Consider the following 21,880-nt stretch of genomic DNA (forward strand, 5'->3'; position numbering starts at 1 on the left):
GCTACACTCTTATACTTTCTGTGATCCTTACAATCAAACAGTCGGATAGAAAGACGGATACGACTCATCTTATCATACTGATCATGAATATATAAACCTTTTTTGGATGCCTCCTGCTATCTTTAACCTAGTATACATTAATCCCTCCAAAATATTCTATCATTGGGACACATAGATGCAGATTCCCATTATTTATAATACAAGAGAGTTGGATGGAAATTTTTATTTTACGACATAATACTTGTAGCATTTCAAGCATTGCTTTTGATTCTTTTGAATGGGATTTACATTTTCGAGGGTATTTTATTATATTGCTATTATTTTTGAAATTATTTATATATTGAAATTATTTAAATAATAACGCTCCTTTCGTTTTGATGCAGAAATAACAATACGCCAACAAAAGTGCGGCCAATAATTTCATGGTCTATCGTTCAACATTTACAATTTTATTACCTATTCATCATAATAGTGCTGTTCTCGGCTATGAAGATTAATCTACAGTTAAAATAAAAGTAGTATTATTTAATAATTTAAAGAAATGAAATGACGAAGAATGAAGGAAATTATTATGTTTCTAAATTCTAATAAAACATGAAATATTTTTATAATAATTCCTTAATAGAGAAGACCAAGTCAATAAATATTTCGTGTTTGTAGAAATCGAATACACAAATCAAATTCGTCTACTTTCGAGCTCTAGAAATAAAGATCTAGAGTCTTCAGAATGTTTGATATAAATGATATAAGAAGAACAACCTTTAAAATAAATTAATTTATGAAGTTAAAAGATTCCATTATCAAACCTTTTTGGGTTTAATTCGGAAGCAGTAAATAGTAAATACTTTGCCGCCTTTGTTTCCGCTCATCGCAAGCTCGAAGTTGGAAGAATTGTGACTGAAAAGGCCTTGGGTTGGCTTTAACGGCAGCCGTACTGACTGATAGAGGTGCAGCTAGAAATAGACAGCAGCTGTCAGAGTAAGCGCCACATTTTGTCTCTGTGCTGCTAAAAAGGTGCAGCTGGGTGACGTGGCGTATACGCAATGAAAAAGTGCATCACCAACAAGCGTCGCTCCTGCCACGCTTGTCATCATTAGATTAGAGTTCCCATGGAACCCACACACACACACACACACACACACACACACACACACACACACACACATACAAATGTGCGCACACTCTTGCACAAGCCGGTACACCGAAATTAAACTGCGGGGCGTTGCCGTGGCACGAGCTTCCCAAAAGTTGTCAGGATGTGCGTTAAATTGTAAAACAACAAAACTTACACCCACGCGAACACTAGTGATGGGCAAATACCGTGAGTAGCATTCTTTCTGGTAATTATTTTAACTATTGAAAACACACAATGTGCAGAAAATAATTGAAATCAGGCGGTTGAATAACAAATTTATGATATTAAATAATTTTAATAAGTTCTTTACGAACTAAAGCAATACTAACCGACTATCTATAAATTTTTATTTATTTTATCATTGTTATTCCAGAGCAAATAAACTTGCTGTGCTATTTGATCCAGAACTTAACTAACGATCGTATATTTAAAGAACAGGTCGTGTGAGGAAAGTAATGGTTCTAAAGCGATTTAATTTTAAACTTTTAATACCCTCGTTTTTAGATTTTCGTTCTCTACATTTTTATGGAATATTTCGGACATTTATCAAATAAAATAGCTATTTAGAAAAGCAAGCTAAGTAAATGTATTAATTTTATATGAAAAAAGTTATAATTTCAAGAACCAATAATAAAAACAATATACATCACAAGCATGGCTGAATGGCAAGTCTTTATTTAAGGTATTCGGAATGACTGTGGAATCAACTACGACATTTGAATTGAAATTAAAATTAAATTAGTAGTGCATTGCAATTTAATGAAATTATAAATGTGGTCTTAAAAAATACGTAAAAAGCATTAAAAAATGTTTGAAGTCTAGCAAAAATTTTAATTTTATCAATTATCAATTATTTATTTTAAGAATTTTTCTTGTCTAGGGAAATAAGAAATAAATAAATAAATCAATTAAATACTTCTGTTGTAGGCCAGAGGCCTCTCTATTATTATAACCACAGCCTAGTTGTCTCTCTCCTGCTGCAGTCTCTTTCTACTGCAACGGTAAATACTCTCTCGTATGCAATGTAAGCCTGCGGACTGCCTGCGAGCAGCGACGAATTAGTTTTAAGCGTACGATCGTTTAAGCAAGACGTGTGATAGAAGAGTGCCGAATTTATCTGTGGGACATGCTCTCTTTTCCTTCTTAATGAAGCATTGGCCTAATTATCGCAGCAGCGATAGCAGAATCTGTTACGTGCCCATCTCTAACATGCACACACGCTCACACATAGACACACAGACACACACAGGCACACACAGATGTTGGGTCCGCTGTTATCCCCGATGTCATGCTGCGGCCAGTTGTCCACTGTCGCATCCATTCGTTTATTTTGGGCATTAGACGCTGCTATTTTGTGCTTATTGCTGCCCTCTCCCAGCTCTGCTCTCTCTCTCTCTCTCTTTCTGCCTCTCCGGCTGCCTTCCCAGCTGAAAGGACGCTTGACACTTTACTGGCTGCTGTTATTTTGCGCTTGTTTGGTTTCTTGGTTAGCCCGTTGGCAGCTCATTTGTAATTTTTGCGCAACGATTTCAAATTAAGCAACCGGAAATGAGCTGACATTCAATGTGTGTATGAATGTATGTACTGTGTATGTATGTGTTTGTGACCATCTGTGTGGATGCCAACAGTTGGGGCTACACATATCGCTCACATATTTATATTGAAAATCAGTCCTGCTTTAATGCCAATATGGCAAACATTCCACACACATCAAAGCCACTGCGGCTCTCTGTCTTTATCTCTCTCTCTCTCTCTCTCTCTCTCTCTCTCTCTCTGTTGCCTCGTGCGTTGTCCATTATAACAATATTAATATTTACATTTTACAGTTATTGTCTAACGCACACACATACACATACACATACACATACAGTGTGTGTACACATGTTTCCTGATACATACAAACATATATAGTACATATTCGTTGCCTTCTGGCAGCTGCATGTCATGTGCTGGCATGTATTTTGTATTTTCTTGTTTATTGCTTGCCCGTCGGTTTCTACTCTTGTCGTTGCTTCTGTTCAAGTTTTTGTTGCTATTGCTGTCAATATGCTTTCATATCTTTGCATTTCCGGTTGTGGCTAACATTCAGTTTATCTTTTAATATGCTTTGGTCATTGTTCCATTGCATTAATGGACATCGCCAAAGTTTTGCTGAAAAAACAAAAACTTGTCAATGCCTAAATGAGTTTTCATTTTCCTGTCTGTTTGTTTTTCGTTTATTTTCCCACATTTTGATTGTTTTCTGATTTATGGCTTAAATATTGATTAACTGAAGCTGCTTTACACTCAAGGATTAGGAGCAGGGCTAAAATTTCACAAAAATAATTTATTTTAATGCTCTTTTATCTTACAAGTGCAATAATATTTTCAATATTATTGTGTGGCATATTGTGTTCTTTTTAAAGCCAAGTTTCTAAATATTTATTTTTGTACTCAGACGCATTACGGTACATTATATTTTCATAAAAGGCATTATTTTTATGTCCTCTACGTGATCAGCAGACTAATTTATTGAGCTTGGTCTGGCCATAAGTCCTTATAATTGAAAAACCACAGGGCAATGTTTCATCTCGATAAACACACAATGGCGCAAAGACTACTGAGGGAAGGCAAACATTTTTCTGTTGATCTCTTGTGTTTCCAAAAAGGTCTGCTAAAATACTTACATCATTTGGCTATAGTTTCTCTATTAAAAATTCTATAAAATATGTATAGACACAAATATCTTCTCTATACTTACATGCCTGTTTAAATAATTTGTATATTTTTTAATAATTTGTAATAATTTGTACCCTTACTACCCAAAACTTTATTGTGTTCTCTTCATTTTTATCCTAATCAGGCTTTGAAGACAACATGTGTGCCTATGTTTTATCTACCTCAATAGAAAACCTTTATTTGATCTGACTACAATCCAATACTTTCCACTCAGGCGGCAAGTCGTTTCTACAAGTTCCACTAGTATTTTAAAATTTTAGTTTTGTGTTGAGATTATTTTATTAAATCAAACAGGCGACAAACATGGCTTGTCAAATAAGCCAACTGACCTTTCTACGATTTAAATAATTTACAAGCAAGTTTTTTAAAGTAAGTTTTACAACAAAGTAAAACATTTGAATGCCGTGAGAGCTGGGGCTTCCAAAAGACAACATGTGTTTATTATTGTTTATAATGCATTTAAAAAAAAAATGGATCGAAATATATTAGTTTTCATCGGTGTTTTGTCTATGCAGTACAAAGTTCAACCAAACAATAAAACGTGAAATTATCCGCCACTCCACAGTCTGTAAAGTAAAACAAACTTCGTTGTACTAACTAATGTAAATGGCATCAACTACAAGTTTTTGATATTATGCACCGATTTGGATTAAATTTCAAACAAAACAAATTGGGTTTTGGCATGGTAAATAAAAGAATTCTTATAATACCACGAATGCATTTTTTCTTTTAAAATCTGACTTAAGGACCTTATACTGGGTAAAAATAAAAACATCGCGTTTCAAAAGAACGTGCATTCAAAAAAGAATGTCCTCCCCACAGACAGTAAAAATGGCGGTATTCTTAGCCTTAAATCTTACAGATCTTACGATTTCTTGACATACTTTTTGCCAGCGGCTTCATACTTGTACATATGTGCATGCATATTTAAAAAGTAATCATAAACTTCAAATTATATTCTATATTTAAAAAAAAATTAAGAGACGCGCAGCAATTTTTAAAATAAATACTGTTAAATACTTCAATGCTACTTATTCCGGTTGGAGGAAAATGCTATCTTGGCGACATTTGTGGTATCAGTTACTGGGCTGTTAGGTATTTTCTCCTAAATCTTAAGTGGGTGTAACTAACTAGATGTGGCCAGCAGCTTATAAATTTTATGTTAACTCTTAGTTTTCTGTTAAGTAAACTGTTAATGTTGGCAGAGCACTGTTGCTAAAATATCCCTTCAAAAATCGTATTTTCGAAACTAGAAAGCTTTTCTCTTGTTACATCATCACTCCCTAGCTCTGAGGACATTTTTAATGCTTCGTGTCAATCAGCTGTTTTTCAAACTGGCTTGCTGCTCTCTCACTTGTGGTCGGTCGCAGTAAAAATGTCCCAATGCGATAACAACGGCGACTACGAAGTGCGCCTTCGTTAAGTTGCGAAACGTTCGGGGATTCGTGTGTGTAAGTGAGAGAGCGACGCGCTCCCAACAACCGTAAAAGCTGCACGAAGCGCCGCGTCGGCATTGGTATCGGCATCCAGCAGCCAGGCATCAAAAGCCGACAGCTTCCTGCTGCTGCTGCTGCTGCTTCAGTTACGTTGATAATGTCAAAACGTTTGGTTCGCTCTGTTCAATGTGCGGTAACGACGACGGCTGCGGCGACGACGGCGACGACGAAAGTTCCACAATAACGGCAACAACTGTAAACGACTACGAGAATAATAATAACAACAACAACAACAGCTAGAACAGCTGCCCCAACGTTGACAATGTTGATGGCGTTGGCTTGCAATTTCGTGGAGTGACGCTCGTGGGTGCTTCTGCATAAATAAATTAGACGACGGCGGCTCTTTAATAACAAACACACAACAGCAAATTAATTAGCAATACGATTGCCAAGCACAAACAACAAAAACAACAACAACAGCATAAAGTGTACGAAACGCCGCTGAATTCATATTTTAATAGAAAACTCAACACTGCAGTGAATGAGAAAACACACAACACCTTACAGTTCTTTGCCCAACATTTGCTAAAGAGCTTAAAGATTAACAACAACAATAACAGCAACAACAACAAAAGTAGTGAAAGAAACAAACAAATCAAGAAGGAAAGCGGAAAAACAATACTGTGTCCCCTAACCCAAGGAACTCACGTAGTTGGGGGCGTGGGTCAAACGCGTTCGGTTCAGTGCCCCGAACTCCGACCACTGCTCTGACTCGCCCACTATTCGCTTACATATTGCTCCGGGACTCAGTACTGGTTTTAACTTAGATGTTGTTGTTGTTGTTCCACCTTCTATGTGTTTATTGGAGTGTATGTGTGTGTATCTGTGAGTGTGTTTCAAGTGTAAAATTTGTAAATGTATAGCACAGACATATAATAAGCACAACAACGAGAACAACAACAAGAACTGCTGCTCATAACAATCGCATTTTGTGATGCCCCAAAGGTGAGTGGCACTTGGTTTGCCGGGCTTTAGAAAATTGCTGTAGTCCTTAGGCGCTGTCGTTGCTGTCGTATAAAAATGTGAATTCACAGCTAGTTCTTTGTGACAGGACTCGCCAGCAAAGCGATTACTTTCAGATTTCATTCCGCCCCCCAAAACGCAGTAGAAATAATGTCTTAAAGCCTACAACATTTGTGAAAAAATAATGCAACAGTTGCTTCTATGGTTTCCGCAGATTGTTAAACAGAGTGTATTGGATAATACAATTATAAATAATATCATTTTAATTTAACTGATTTAAGCAAAAGTTTACAAAATATCCTAATGTTTGGATAAACTTCAAACTTAGACAATATAAAGAAAATTAATATTCTAGAGAGAACAAATGCTATTAGTTAACCTAATTGAGCTGCCATGTAAATTTTTTTAATTCTTCTGTGTTCTGTTTTTTGATAGTAATACCTTGTATCTAATTTTAATAAAGCAAAGTTAAGTAAATAGTGATTGTAGAAAGTGCTCCCCAACTAACTCGATCTGTGCTCAAACCCAGCAAGAACTCTAGCACTGAACATTTTTATTGTTTACTTATCATTGTTAATCAATGAAAACAAAATGGATGGCATTTTTAGAATCTTGTGAGGTTTGTCAAAGATTCAACAAATTTCTGTTGTTATGAAAAAATAAAAATAAGAAGGTAAACAATTTAAATCACCACCTTCAATGAAAGGCTGTTTTGCTTTAAAAAGTATTCTACCATATAGACAATTAAAAGAATGTAAATACTTCTGTTATCCTATATGTTTAATCTTTGCAATTACTTTGCAAATTGTCTCAGAGAGTACACCTTTCAGACCCAAAATAAATTCATACAATGAAGCAATGTCAAATTTGACGGTCCACATTGCTCTTGGCTAGAGTTGGTTTTGTTTTTTCCTTACGGTTAGGTTATACAAAATGACCCATCTCGAAATAAATTTGCAGAGTTGTGATCACTTTTTTGACAGCTTCTAGAAAAATGAGTGGCAAAAAGCGTCGTATCCGTTCAGGCTGGCGAAAATGAATTATTAATTACCATTTGGAAGGTTTAACGCAAAGGGACATGGCCGAAAAAGTTCAAAAATCCTTGAAGAACAATTCAAGCAAAATTAAATAAATATAAAAATGACGAAAAGCAGAAAAGGTGCGAAAGCAAAATTGTCTGCAACAACCAAACGTTAGATTTTGCGGCAACTTAAAAATAATCCCCAAATATAGTAACTACTGTGGAAATAAGTAGCAAACAAAAGTTGGTTTGGATTTCAATGTTCAGGACACAGGACAAAGCATAAGAAATTAAGGAATTTAGTTAGAAATCTTACATCAGTGAGAAAAACAAACTTATGCGTTTGAATTTCCAGAGAGTACATACATACATAAAACACAAATGCAAAGTAATTTCAAAAATTGAATCTAAAGGATCGCAAAAGTATGAATAGTTATACTAAAAAATATTTAAAATCTATTTCCTTCTACAAAAACAAGTATATAGCAAAATTGCTGTTTCGATTCGAATGACATCACAGCCAACATGACAGAAGCATAATTGAAATTTCAAAGCTATCATCAAAATTAATAACTGTCCAACTCATGATAGATTTTAAATAAAGATTAAAGATTTATAAAAATAATAGAATTATAGTTTGCTTCATAATGCTTGTTTTTGAAAACATACAATGTTCAAAACAGCTATGAGTGCCCGATTTAAAAATTGCATTTTAAGCTCAAAAGTTTCAAGCGATATGTTTTTAAATAAATGTTTTGAAATGAAATTTGTAAAAAGTTCATTTATTGCAAATATAACAGCTATAAGTAAAATTGCTTGGCCTATTGGCTTTATTTACTGCCGCCTAAGTAGCGTGCATCGCAGCAATTCAATCAATCATGGGCAACGTGGCCCATTCCTCCACAAGGACGAAGAAACGGGCACAGGCCGTCTCACAGGCGGTTTTTGTGGGAAAAACTTTGGGCAGGCAACTGTCGCCAGCTTGCAATGCGACACAGACATCGTTGTTGTAATAAAATTGCGCCCGATTTGTCGAATAATTGTGGCAATCAGTGGCAGAGCCAGTGCCAGTGCCAGTGTCTGCCTCTGGCTGTAGCAATTGAAAGCAAAAGCATTCGTTGCAAGAATAGATACCGCAGGCTCTTGAAATAAGTATGAGCGTAATAAACGTTCTCAAAAGCAAGTCGGAGCTCATATCTTAACAATACGCAGCATCGAAATGAGCAGAGCAGCTATTCTTAAAGCAATCCCTTTCATTATTACTTTTCTACAGTCAATTGGAATTATAGTGGAATAAAACGTTTGGCAACATACAGTCTAAATAGTTATTAAATGAGTGACAAGCGCTTTGAAGAAAGTGAACAATTCAATAGTGATACAGTCTTTATAAATCTTTAAAACAATCGGTGCTGTAAAGGCAATTTCGACTCATATAAGAAGTAGTCAACAATTGTAAAAAAGAGTTCTGAATACTAAAGAACATCTTTATGGCAATTTATATGAAGTTCCCAAAAGTTGAGGTTCAACTTTATTTGGTTTCCATCTTTAATCTTTTTGAAAAAAGTGAAAAATTCAACAATTTCAAAGCAGACTGCATTACTGCATTAAAGTCTTTGTAACCTAATCAGTCGTCGCTATAAAGACAGTTAAAAATTATATAAGAAGTAATCAATTAATCTGAAAAGTAATACATATTAATAAAGAACATCTTTATAGCAGTTTATATAAAAAGTTACAAGAAGTTGATTTTATTTTACTTCCATCATCAATAAATTCTTAGTAACGAGCGTGACCTTTTCTTTTAAAAGTATTAACAACAATTACAATATTGATGGTATATTGTATCCAAGTCGTACTATAGAGCGAATGTGATTATCAGTTTTGCACAACACTTTACATAACTTCTCACTCTACTGTGACAAAAAGGCGCAATACGTTGCTTTTCCATTCGATTCAATCAGCATGTTTGGGCTACGAGTGCATTTGTAAGTTGTTCGCATCAGTTTTGAATTCCAAATACCACATAAAATATTAATTGGGGAAGCAGTCTTTTAGCAGCATTTCTGATCTGTACTTTTAAACCAACGAATCCGCTTGAGTTTCCGCATCCATCGCCTGGAGGATGTCCCAAAGTTCGGCACGCTACGGTAGGTTTTAGAGCTTGAAAAACTGTCGATACTAAACCTCTGTGTAGACCTCACTGCAGGGCAGGATGTGGAACATTTTCAACTGGGTAGAGAACCAGCCACTTATGGTTGATATATGCATGCGCTACGATTATCCTACGGAGTTACTTCCGGGAAATGTTCAAACCGTACTCTCCACCGACAACAAGACCTATGTGGTGCAGTACAACTGTTACGATTACGGCAAAGAACATATAGGTAAGAGGAAGAGGCTCTAGTTAAGAAGCTGCAACTCTATGACAACCATTTACAGTATCTGTGAATACATACACCCTGAAAAAAAACCCGGGCCCAAAAGTTTTGAAAGCCATTTCGGAAGCACATTCCCACAATGGTTTCCACAAAAAATGGCTCGATAGCTGTAAGCACGGAAAATTGCCGGCAGACAACATGCATTATGCGTGAATACAATAAAATAAAATCAAACTACACAATTATAGAGTACAGCCTGTGTATTTAACATAAATTGGTTTTCTTGAAGGCTGGCAAGGCCTAGACAACAAATATAAAGTCACGATACAAAAGGTATATTCGCCGCACAGAAATGCATTCCAAAACCTTAATTTTATTTGCCTGACAAGGCGAAAGGGAACAAAAAATAATCCGTCACAAATGTGAAAAGTTATGCTTGGATGTACATATAAGAAATTTAATTGTTTTTTCAAGTGCGAAGTGCATGCCAATCTGTTAAGCTTTGAGTTTTTGCAATCCGTTTATAATAACAAAACTTTAAGTAGAATTTGGAATAGTTGTTATATTTTGCAAATATTTTTAAGCGATGATATAAGAAATCTAAGCCGAATAACAAAATAAAGTTCAGTTTTATATAAAATATTCATATTATATATTAATTGAATAATAATTGATTAAAAAAAAGTAATGCATATTACATATAATATATTTGGCAAAGCAGGTGTGCTTAAGGATTTGTTTTTCTTTAACCGGATATAATAGCTTTGAATTGTTCTTTATCACAAGCAGACTCACAATTAAAGATTTTTCCAGAATAATCTGCAAATTTTAATACCAGTAATGTTTACAGTCGCTGATGTAAATATCTCTTGTACCTACATCTATTCCAACTGTAAATACAGGTTTATGATTTGTTCATAAAACGAAACCCCAATAAATAAATTGCCAACATAGCATAAATCATCGGCAATGAACCGAAAGTTTCCCTTTCACCTGGTTCTAATGAATGACGAATCATGTGACAAATAAAAAATGTGGGAAAAATATAGATAATAATATACTGATTGCCCCAATTACGGGGAAAACATACAAATGCGAATAATGGTATTCGGCTTAATATGCACAATTTTTTTGCATAGTATTAATATTAATCGCCCTAGCATTGACAATGTATATAAAAATTCCTCTGCTCCCACAGCTTTTTACTTTAAATACAAGACTGACAACTTTAAGCTGAAAATAATTTCTTGGCCTAGCTAATACAATTTTCAAAAGAAGAACGTAACGGCGATCTTAAACTGAAAACAATTTCTGGGCCATACAGTTGAAACGATTTTCAAAAGAAGGTAGATCACATTTTATTTATTCTTTATTTATTTATTTATTTTATGCCGGCTTTTGTCAACTGATTAAATAATATAAAGCACGTACATATTTAATGCTGAGATTATTTAAAACAAACGCAATATTTTTGTTGCTTATAAACTTATTTTCAGCATTCGTAGTTGTTTTTATTGTGGTCACAAAGTTACTTCCATTTCTAAATCACATGCTTTTGACAACTTTTAGGAATTTGTTTAACAACAAGTTCTTGCATTTCGGTCCAAGTATTCGATAGTTGGCTGCAATTACAGCTGACCTTTCTGTTTTCAATAGTTTGCCGGCAGATTTAGAAAAATGCGCACAAAAACGAACCGAATCCATGACCCAGATTCCTGCCCAATAAAAAGCGTTCATTGTTCAACAAGCACATATATTTTATTCCTCTAGAAACAAAAAACCAAACCAGAAAAGCCGAAAAAAAGGACTGACATGTTTTTTGTGATTTGCTGCGTTTTGTTTGGTTTGATGTTTTTTTGTTTTTGTTTTTGTGGAAAACCAAAACAAGCAATTTCGAATTCCGTGCTTTGTATTGTTTTTGCAACAAATGTGTTTTTTTCCATCTTTTTGTTGCATCTCCATGATAACCCAAACTTTTGCCGCTATATACGCGTATATTGCCAAAAAGTTCGAATGTTAAATGATTTTCATTGTGAGAAGCGCAGGAGCTGCGCGAAAATTTGGCCAACTGTGAAAACTTGCTGCCATTTGTTACATTGTCAGTGTGGAAAATGGGAGGAAAATGGGAGAGAAAATGGAGAGAAAAGAAGAAGAAAGAGGGAACAACTGCATGACTTACTAATTTATTGCAATCAAAAATATCAAAAGTTTTATCAAAATTTATGACGAGCGGCGGCAGCATCGGACAGACAGAGAAACACAGACACACCACCACCACCACCACCATCAAACCATGCACGCACACACCTAGGCAATTAGTAGAAGGGTCCAAAGCAGCCCCATTCCCAGCAGCAGCGGCACTTGTTGGGAACATAGTAGAAGGGTGGCGCACAGGTGGATTGGCAGCAGCCGCAATATTCCATGCAGGGCAGAACAGGGCCCACGGGTCCGCTAACTAGCCGATAGGAGACGACGGCGCAGGGTGGGGGGCCGCAGTTGCACGATCGGCAACCTCCGCAGGGTCCGCAGCCACCGCCACAAGGTCCGCAGCCACCGCCACAAGGTCCGCAGCTACTGCCACAAGGTCCGCAGCCGCTGCCACAGGGTCCGCAGCTACTGCCACAAGGCCCGCACGGGCCACATGGACCACAGGATCCACAGGGACCGCACGATCCACATGGTCCACAGGGTCCACACGGTCCACAGGGACCGCACGGCCCGCCCGATCCACAGCGTGGCCGACAGCTGGACTTGCTACAGCTCATGATGGGACAGTCGCTCCAGCTCCAGAGCTCGTTTCCGGTTTTCAGTTACAGTTCCAGTTCCGTTTCTTTTGCAAAGTTCCCAGCGAAAAAATGTGCTAAATATACCAGGAAATCAGAGCAATTCCCTCCCGTTCGCTTCCCGGTGCTTATTTAGCACCTTTTTTGGCATAGAAATTCAGAAGCTACTTTTGAATTTTTGATTTCGTAGTCAAAAAAAGTTGTTAGTTTTCGGCTTTCTCTTTACTCTTATAATGATAGCTGCGTCTAGGGGCTTTCAGTTAAACGCCAAGGCAGGAGCCATCACAAGTGGGGGAAGAGGGTATGGTCAACTAGAAGTAAAGCCTAAAAGCTTTAAGCATGACAGTTTGTTATAGCGGTAGATCCCCACATTAAATGAGGAGTTACTGAATCAAAAAATATATTTCAAGCAGCCCACCATTCGATTATCGTCATCAGCAGCAGCTCTAACTGAGAACATCTATTGCAGCACAATTTAAGCCAACTTCAAAGTCAAGCCCTAAAAGGAGAGGAGTCTCCCAAAAAAATCCGCTTAATAACTGTCCTCGCCGGAGGCCATGCCACTCCTGCCGCTCCTGCCAGCGCAGCCACATGCAAACTATTAAATTTCATTTAAAATTGTATTTGCCTTGTGGTCGCATTTTTGGTTTTTCCAAGATAGTCAGTCAGCCGCCGGGCGCCGGCCGCTGGCCCACGGTGAACATAAACCCAAAACCATAACCCCATGTATAGTAGGAAGGCAGCCCAGCCACGCGTGCTGCCTGCGGCCACAGTGGTCGGCCACTGACTAATGTAATTGATTGTCTGAGTCCGGGTGGGTAAGTGAGAAAAAAAATCGTCTAACGTTGTCGGTCGTTTTGTGGCATTTGCATGCAATGCCTGTAGTCGCACAATGGGCCACAAAGCAAAGTAGACTGCTGAAAACAGGGGCTGCAAATAATGATTATTTTGTTATTTTTAAACGAAAAAATCATTCGCTTATAGTAACTTTGAGAAAGCGGGGTCTTTACAGATATCCCTTTTTAAAGATTATCTATCCATTTTTAACATGATTTATATTTTAAATATTTATTCACTCACTAAAAATTTTATAATTAGTTGTGAGTGTTACTTTACAAATGTAATATTTAAAATAACACTCAAAAATAATTACTAAATTTTTTGTGAATGAATAAATATTAAAAAATATTCATTATTTTGTAATTTTTTTAATAACACTTAGAACGATTACAGTCCCTTATTTAAAAACGTCGCCAGATTATAATTGGAAAAGATATATGGAGGGTTAGAAATAGGACAAAAGTTAGCAGTATGTTCTCTTTTTTTAAGCGCTTTTATTTTATTCCAATCAGACCAATCAGCTTTGGAAAAGCATAGCAGCAGCTATTATTTCAAGTAATTTCAATTATATATTTATATAAAATTAAAATTAAAAAATGATTAATGTTTATTTATATAGGTATTTATTTATTTGTTGATTTATTTATTTATACGCTAGTCCTTATTTTTTTTTAAATAAATATTTATTTTATATTATTTCTTATTTTCATTGAAGATCTTACGATGTTTGAAGGCGCAGATATTTCAAGCATATTTGCAAGAATATAGCCCGTTTGCTCCACTGTCCTTCGTTGGCTTAATTTCACTTTAGTGGCAGACAGAATTGAATGCGATTTAAATGCTGTCCGCTAAGTACCCTAGGATTTACGAAACAGCTGCCCCGGCCAGTTAGGCGGCGCTGAAAGGCATGTCAACGATTCATTTCAAAAACTGAGACACATTCTATTCATTTGATTCATTTCGTATTGTTTCAATATTTCGATTAGACCCATTCACTCCACACGGCGGCAACAAGGCCAACAAGTAAATTAACGTTGTTCAACATGTGTGGAGGTTGGGCCTGTTGTTCTTATAACCTTGCGGCTTGCAATCCCCGCCTCTCCACACTGCGCTATACGGGACGCTGCTTTGCGCCCACCCCGTGCGGTCCCTGCGATAACTGCTCGGCTTGCGGGGGCGGTTGCTGTGGTGGCGGGTGCTGCGGTGGCGGGTGCTGTTAAGCCATAGTTGCCGGAGTCGAGTGGCGAAAAGGTAAACCACGCCATAATCAACGCTAACTCAAAACCCAGCAGCTTTTGCATTAAAATTTCTACATCCACGAAATAGTTCAGATCTGTTTCAAAACAACTCACAAAAATTTCACACACAAGCTACGTCCTGGCATTTTTGGGTAAGCTTTATAGTACTATAGCTTAAATGGTTAATCGCAGGTGCATGTCCTTTCCTAGGTATCTTCGACATCACGTCAAAATGTGTGGTGGCTGGGCCTGCATCTCCTACAAGTTGGCGGCCAATAATCCGCCCTTGTCCACCTTGAGGTACACCGGACGCAATTTCACGCCCACACCGTGTGGCTCCTTCGACAAGTGCCATGTGGCCACCTTTAAGAAGGGATGTGTGGAGAAGGATATTCTAAAGAGCTGATGGGCGTGGCAAGAACTATTTAACAGCATGTGCTTAGAGGGTGAAAGATGTGCTGCAATTCTAATGTAACATCGGACCCATAGCTAGGCGCTACTGAAGCAAGCAATTTAAAAATATTTCAGTGTCAGGATATAAATCCAATTCAAAGCAACAATAAACAGAATTTTCAGCAACATGTGTGCTTCTTTTGAGGAACATTGAAGTAGAATTCTTAAGGCTATCCAAGAGTTGTGAGGGGGACATGAGTTTGAATAGTTTTTAGTTCCGAAATGTGTCTTGTCCATCCTTCTTAGTTGAGTTGAAGCAATCATAGGACCACCTATCTGTTCGGTTTCTTAATCAACAATCTTTCATTTTATAAAACACTCAATTTGTAAGAAAAACTATATTTAAGACACGCATATATATAATTTACGATTATATAATTTTTAAGTGGACTTAAAGCAGACATAGGACCACCTATCTGTGCAGTTTCCTTATACAACCATTTCTCATTTTATAAAACGCTCCATTTTTAAGAAGAACTATATTTTAGACACGCATATACAAGTATATATATATATAATTTGTGATTAAATATAATTTTTAAGATTGACTCACCCTTTTTTCACAAACGTTAATTGGTAAGCTGAAAAATGAAAAAAAGATTTGAATTACTTTGAAATCAATTTATAATTAAATAATTCTGCATTGAAGAAACATTACAAATATTAAAGTATCCCGTAACAGTTAGGCAAGATAAGTCGACATAGCCCCGGATCTTAGATAATACTTCCATTTTCTATAATCATTACCTTCTCCTCGCTATTATTATAACTCCTGGAATGTTGCTTACAAAATATCAGGCTTTTAAAATCTTTGTGCCCCTATTTCAATGTGATTGGTCAACTCCGAATAAAGTTTTTAACACTGTTCATTAAATTAAAAAAAATATATATAAAATGCCCTTTTATAATCGCCGATTATCTACGTGATTGATTTTCTATAACCAATATTGGCCGAAAGCTAAACGCGTTATCGCGATTCGATTTCGTCTGCAACTCTAAGAAATGTCCACAATACTTGTATTTACACACAGAATTTGATTTTATTGAGTTGAACACACATTCAACAAAGTTCAGTTGCTATGGAACTATGAACGATATGTGGTTTCATATTCCGATAAAAAATTCTCCGCTCTCTTGTTTTGTCAGCACACGACAGTCTTTTCAAACTTCTTGGCTCCTCCGGCCATTATCACTCACTATGCGGCACTAGTAGTACGGTCCAAAGCAGCCGCTCTCGCAACAGCATTTACAATTGTTGGGCGGACACGTCCAAGGACCGCACGGCGCACAGGGACAAGAGCCACAATAGGACATGGCGGGCAGCGCTGGACCAACGGGGCCATAGGTCAGCCTATAGGAAATGACACCGCAGGGACAAGTCATCTTGAACAGCTGAAGGCACTGCACAAAATTTCAAAATATAAGGGAAACAGATCCGAAGATTTCATCGGCAGCACTCCTTACCTGTTAGAATGGACGAAAAAGTTCTTTGGACTGATCCTCTGGCTCAGTCGCTACACACGGGCTAAACAGCTGCGTTCGAACACACAGTTCTTTAGTCGTAGGCGAGCCTGAAAGCAGGATCGAGTCTAAACGAACGGAGAATTTCTTAGTTTTCTATTTTGATTGAGTAGTGTGTGTGTGTGTATCGTGCGAGAGACAGAACTGAAATGAAATTTAAAATCCCAGATATGTCCGCTAAAGGAAGCTTCATCCAAGGGCTACTTGAGTCAACAAAATAGATTTTCCCAAGTACATAGTACAACAGACGAGTGCGAGTATATTGAATATCGATTACAGAGGGCAGCATTTTTGTTCTACTCGTATTACTCTTTTTCAAGCGAAAATTTCACACATCACTGACTTAACACGAGCCAGGCCGACACATAAAAAATATATGTGTTTTTTCTAACAACAAACCGTGCAACAGTTTTTTTTTTTCTCCCTCCACTGGCATTTTCGTCGCTCTCCAGCAAAAATAAGAAATCATTGAAATTGTTCACGACAAAACAACAACAACAACAACGAGCAGGAAAAAAGGGAACCTTCACTAACATTTTTGGTAGAGCGTTCCACCAAAGGATTGGGCGTTTGAAAAAAAAAATATCTAAAGCCAAACTCAAAAGTGGGGCAAAGCTGTGCGTTGCAGGACGTAAAACATGAAAGTCTATTAGACTCAACGAAGCAACCTTAACGCCATTTGGTAGCTTGCCTTCATGTCACACATGCGCACACACACACAGATACTCACACACACACACACACACACACACGTAAACATACCCAGCTGGGGCAGGACACTGGGTGTGTATGTGTGGTGGCTGTGATTCACAAAAGCTGACAAGCTCATCGATGCCTGAACATTAGCTAAACATAAATTACACAGATGACTGCACAACAATTGAGGCGTTTATTATAATGTGTGTTCACACTTGAAGCTTTCAGAAGCCACACACCAATACATACAAATATGTACACACACACATATAAATTTATATAGTATGAATGGGGAGCTTCGTTTATACAGTAGAGTAGAATGTTGGGTAGAAAATTTCAGATATTTGGGTACTACATTTTTTTTTAAATATAATGAGGATATTGTGTAGCCCTGCTATGTGTACTATATACCTAGCTTCAATTATTTATGAATATACAGCAAGTAAATGAATGCAAGAAGAGGAGAGAGTTGTGCAGTAAGGATATAACAGACCATGTAGAAATGCGGAAAATAGAATCGTACAAATGAAACAGAGTTACGTACTAGTCTCAAATAAAACTTTATTATTGCAGAGATATGTCGTGTATGCTCGCGAAAAGAATGACTATATCAGAAAGAAATTGAAATTAAAGTTGAGCATTTATCAGATTATGTTTAAATATAAATTATTTAAATAAACTACAGACATGCGATGCTATTATATAAAATGGGAGTTGTTTAAATATCTTTTATTTAAACAGTACATTTGTACATTTAAATAAAGGAAATATGGTTACATTTTTCCCATTTATTTATTTTATCATCCGGAAACTGTCCACAACTATTCCATTATATATTCTTTAAGTATTTTGCAAATAATAGAATACACTTTATCGTGGTTACCATTTAAATGTAAAGAATTTATTTCCAATACTCAAGATCTGATCACTCTCCTTGGGGTGTTGATATAATAATTCATATATAATTCAGATAATTTAAAAAAATGTTTGGTTATGAATTTTGCAAATAATAGAATGAACTTGATTTTGGTTATCATTTAAATGTTAAACATTTATTTCCAATATCCAAGATCTGGAATGTTGGGTGAGATATAATCCATAGATAATTCACATAATTTAAAGAAAAGTTTGATTATGAATTTTCAGTTGTTTTAAGTGGTTAGCCTCGGTTTTAATGGTTGCAGCGATCTGAAGTCATGGTGGATTGGTTTTCCAGTCTTACAAATAAGTTTGGCAAATTTCACAAGCTCTAGTTTCGGTAGTTCCAAGATTATTTAAGAAATGTCGCTTTATCTGCTTTGCTACTCCTTCTTGCCTCTACAGTTTCTGTAAATAGAGGCGTGTCTGCTTTCTAGTCACTGACCCTTTGTGGAAACTGCCTTTCATTTTAGTTTTAGAAGTGTAGTAGTTTGTTTTTAGGTCCAGAGCTAGCCAGGTGAACCTTGAGCCTTAACTGAAGAGATTTGTACCATTTTATCTTTGTTAGAAATCTGTAAGAGGCTAGCTGCAGTCTGTCATTATAATGTCTGTCATAAAGGAATGTGCCCTGTAGATCCTTCCCCACAATTTTTCAATATTCCGGTACCCATATGAGGCTATCACTGATCTACTGGTTTACATCGTTAAAAGATCTACGGCAGTAAAGATTAAAAAAATTAAGAACAAAATTTTTGTTTGTATTGAACATATTTTAATGCTGTTTTCAGAGCTAGAGAATCACATTAAGAGTTGCTCAGTTATGTTTTAAGTTATTTCATTTTTAATATATAGTATTTGTCTTAAATATAACTTTGTTTATAGACTTCGTTTGCCGAGTTTCATTTATTTTTTTGCTCAACAGTTGAAACTTGCTATCATTGCGGTTAACTACACTGTTTGACAAAAAGTCAAGCTATACAACCAATTGAGAAGCTCTCAAGTTTAAGTGACTTTTGCCCCAAGAATCAAACCACAGACACACACTCTTATGTGAACAAATACCGCACAGCGGGTGGCGGTCGGAAAACAAAGGAAAAACTCAAACAGTTTGCCAAAAATTGCCCATAACGAGCACTTCAAGACAAATGTGACATGTCCAGCCAGCCAGTGGAATTTTCTTATATTACTTTTCAGTCATTCTTTGGATTCTGTTTCTGTTTCTTTTTTGGGGGCTGGCTTCAGTCCTGGTGTTTCGGATGGGTCTACCTTTTCAATAAATTTAAAGTGGCTTTTCGGTCAGCACACTCACATGCCTAAAACAACAACAACAACAACAACAGCAACCACAACAACAAAAGCAAGGAGTGCACTTACAAGTAAAGAACATAAAGAGAGAATGGAAGCCAATATGGCCTGTTACTCGTGGCTGTGATGAGAACGTGGCCGGCCAGTCGGTTTTGGCACATTTATCTCAATGAAGGCCAAAGCACACGTCACATAAGTTACTTTTTACCTAATTTATACAATTCTGTGGCCCCTCTGTCCGGGTCAGCCGCACTTCAGGCCATATAATTGCGCTTATCTTTTGGCGCGCACTCAAGTGGCTCGGTCCCAGTATGCTTGAAGAGCACAGCGAAATGAAGTGCCATGAAGAGGCGCATTACATACATATACTCGTAGTATCTAGAGTGGTCAGCAAGTAGCACTTGTGGGACCCAAAAGAGCACAAAGCCGAGGATATAGAGGCGGCGGCAGTGCAATATTTTTGTGTATTTGATTTAAAAGAGAACACTCCTACCCACCTTCTTTTTAGTCGACGCTCTGTGTATGTGAGTGTGTGTGTGTGTTGACATTTTTATTGTGTGCATGCTTTGGGGCGCCGCAACACTCAAAAAGTTTTTGGCATTTTACCAATAAGATTATCTTAAGTGGGGTACCATCTTTTTTTGACTTCTCCAATTGCGAGCTTTTTTCGCCATCGTACTGTGTGGCAGGCAGTTTCTGTTTCTTGGTTTTGGTTTCATTTTCTTCGATTTGTAAATTACTTTTGAAATTGTTTCTAATGCAAATAAACTTGACTGACTTGAACAGAAAAAAGTTCACTCCTTGTGTAAGTTTCCAAATGTTGCAGTTATAGCCAGAAATATCTCTATCGGTTGTAGTTTAGCGAAAGTTATTTCAGCAATCACTTCGGAGATGTTGAGTCTTGAGGCTGTAATTGAAATCATGTTCAATTCTATTCAAAAATTACTTTGAAATTTCACATCATGGCATTTTTTGGAGGTTAATTAAATGTTGTTGTGTTTCCTATTTCTACTATTCCTAATATACCAGTTATTTGTTTGAAATAAAATGATTGTAAATTTCTTATTCTATCTACGACTTATTCGATTTTCACCAGAAATCAAAACATTATGGCTTCAATCGGATTAGCAATGAATTTTTTGCAAAATAATATGTTAGTTAAATGGTTGTTTTTATGTTTCCTTATCCTACATTTGTTTTAAATCGATTGATTAATTGTGAATTTTTTGTTTCATTTCCTCAAAAACAAAACATTATGGCATCAATCGGATTAGCAATGAATTTGCCATTTTGCAAGATAATTTGTTGGCTAAATGGTTGTTTTTATGTTTCCTTATCCTATCATTTGTTTTAAATCAATGTTTTGTTTGGATTAAAAGGAATTTAAATTTTTTTATTGCACCTACAACATATTAGATTTTCCTCAAAAACAAAACATTATGGCATCGATCGGAATACAATGCATTTTTGCAAAATAATTTGTTGGTTAAATGGTTGTTTTTATGTTTCCATATCCTTATGTTTTTAAATTTCTTATTCCATTTACGACTCATTAGATTTCCTTGAGGCCTTATTCTTACCAAATATGCAAATAAAGAATTTTTAATAGCGTTTTCTTAGTATTTTGGTATAAGAACGTCAATGAGAAGTTTCCCTTGTTGCTTGTATTGTAACATAAGTAGCTTCATTTGAAGCGTTTCTGTGTTCTGAGTATTTTCGGAGTATTTTGCTTAACATATTTACATGTGCGCACAAATGCCAAACACAAAGAAATGCCATGTCTTTGAGTCGGAAATAAAAGATTTCACAAAACATTGCACAGTCGCCCCTGCAGCCACACACTTCCATACCCACACACACAGACACACACACACACGCATACACAAAGGACGAAGGAACTGCAAACAGCAAACAACTCAGAAAGGCCTCCAGTCTCTCCGCGCTTACAGTCAACAAACGCAGCAGCCAAATGTTTACGCCATTTAAAGGCAACTTGACACACCCAGCAATGTGCCAGACAAATAAAATCTAAACTTCTTAAAGCGCAAAGGCAAAAGAAAAATCCAAGCAACAACAGCAACAAGAACAACAAGAAGAAAATGTGAAAAGCAGTAAAAAATGATAAACGCTTCAACTGATGACACATTCAGTTTCACACACGAACGACTTTCAATTTACATTTGATGTTTTATGTTTCGTAGCGTTTACGAACGCAGAGCAAGAAAAAAAATCACTCATACGCACCCACGCACATGGGCACAGCTTGCTGGCAATCGTACAAAATGAATGGAAATTGAATACAAAAAAAAAAAGAAAAAAAAACTACCGAGCAGACGCCGTGCCAAAAGTAGACGACAACAACAAAAATAACAACAACAACAACAGCAACAGTAGCTGGAGATGGAGAAATAGCGA

General features: G+C 36.6%; 3 protein-coding genes across 3 annotated transcripts; 2 read left to right on the forward strand and 1 right to left on the reverse strand.

Annotated features, from left to right (window-relative positions):
* Positions 1-9,309: 9,309 nt before the first annotated feature.
* Positions 9,310-10,047, forward strand: LOC115624482. The gene is made up of 4 exons (XM_030519185.1): positions 9,310-9,318; positions 9,381-9,480; positions 9,528-9,717; positions 9,773-10,047. Exons 3-4 carry the CDS (start codon positions 9,546-9,548, stop codon positions 9,922-9,924), a joined length of 324 nt encoding a protein of 107 aa, XP_030375045.1. The 5' UTR covers positions 9,310-9,318; positions 9,381-9,480; positions 9,528-9,545; the 3' UTR covers positions 9,925-10,047.
* A 4,218-nt stretch (positions 10,048-14,265) lies between these two features.
* On the forward strand, positions 14,266-14,844 carry LOC115624484 (keratin-associated protein 17-1-like). Its single transcript, XM_030519187.1, has 3 exons — positions 14,266-14,585; positions 14,661-14,724; positions 14,783-14,844. The coding sequence occupies exon 1, from the start codon at positions 14,378-14,380 to the stop codon at positions 14,552-14,554; it is 177 nt and encodes a 58-aa protein (XP_030375047.1). The 5' UTR covers positions 14,266-14,377; the 3' UTR covers positions 14,555-14,585; positions 14,661-14,724; positions 14,783-14,844.
* A 1,196-nt stretch (positions 14,845-16,040) lies between these two features.
* LOC115624483 (male-specific sperm protein Mst84Db-like) lies at positions 16,041-16,663 on the reverse strand. Its single transcript, XM_030519186.1, has 2 exons — positions 16,490-16,663; positions 16,041-16,426 (listed from the first exon to the last, which is right to left on the reverse strand). Exon 2 carries the CDS (start codon positions 16,406-16,408, stop codon positions 16,232-16,234), a length of 177 nt encoding a protein of 58 aa, XP_030375046.1. The 5' UTR covers positions 16,409-16,426; positions 16,490-16,663; the 3' UTR covers positions 16,041-16,231.
* Positions 16,664-21,880: the final 5,217 nt, after the last annotated feature.

Source organism: Scaptodrosophila lebanonensis, unplaced genomic scaffold (genome assembly GCF_003285725.1).
Source record: "Scaptodrosophila lebanonensis strain 11010-0011.00,11010-0021.00 unplaced genomic scaffold, SlebRS2 tig00000059-arrow-arrow-pilon, whole genome shotgun sequence".
Lineage (NCBI taxonomy): Eukaryota > Metazoa > Arthropoda > Insecta > Diptera > Drosophilidae > Scaptodrosophila > Scaptodrosophila lebanonensis.

What these genes read in the sequence shown, in the direction of transcription:
- LOC115624482 (XM_030519185.1), top strand. Translation starts at nt 9,546, where the DNA reads ATGTGGAACATTTTCAACTGGGTAGAGAACCAGCCACTTATGGTTGAT. An exon ending in TTACGGCAAAGAACATATAG is followed by an intron (nt 9,718 to 9,772) that starts GTAAGAGGAAGA and finishes AACCATTTACAG; the next exon opens with TATCTGTGAATACATACACC.
- LOC115624483 (XM_030519186.1), bottom strand. Translation starts at nt 16,408, where the DNA reads ATGACTTGTCCCTGCGGTGTCATTTCCTATAGGCTGACCTATGGCCCC.
- LOC115624484 (XM_030519187.1), top strand. Translation starts at nt 14,378, where the DNA reads ATGTGTGGAGGTTGGGCCTGTTGTTCTTATAACCTTGCGGCTTGCAAT.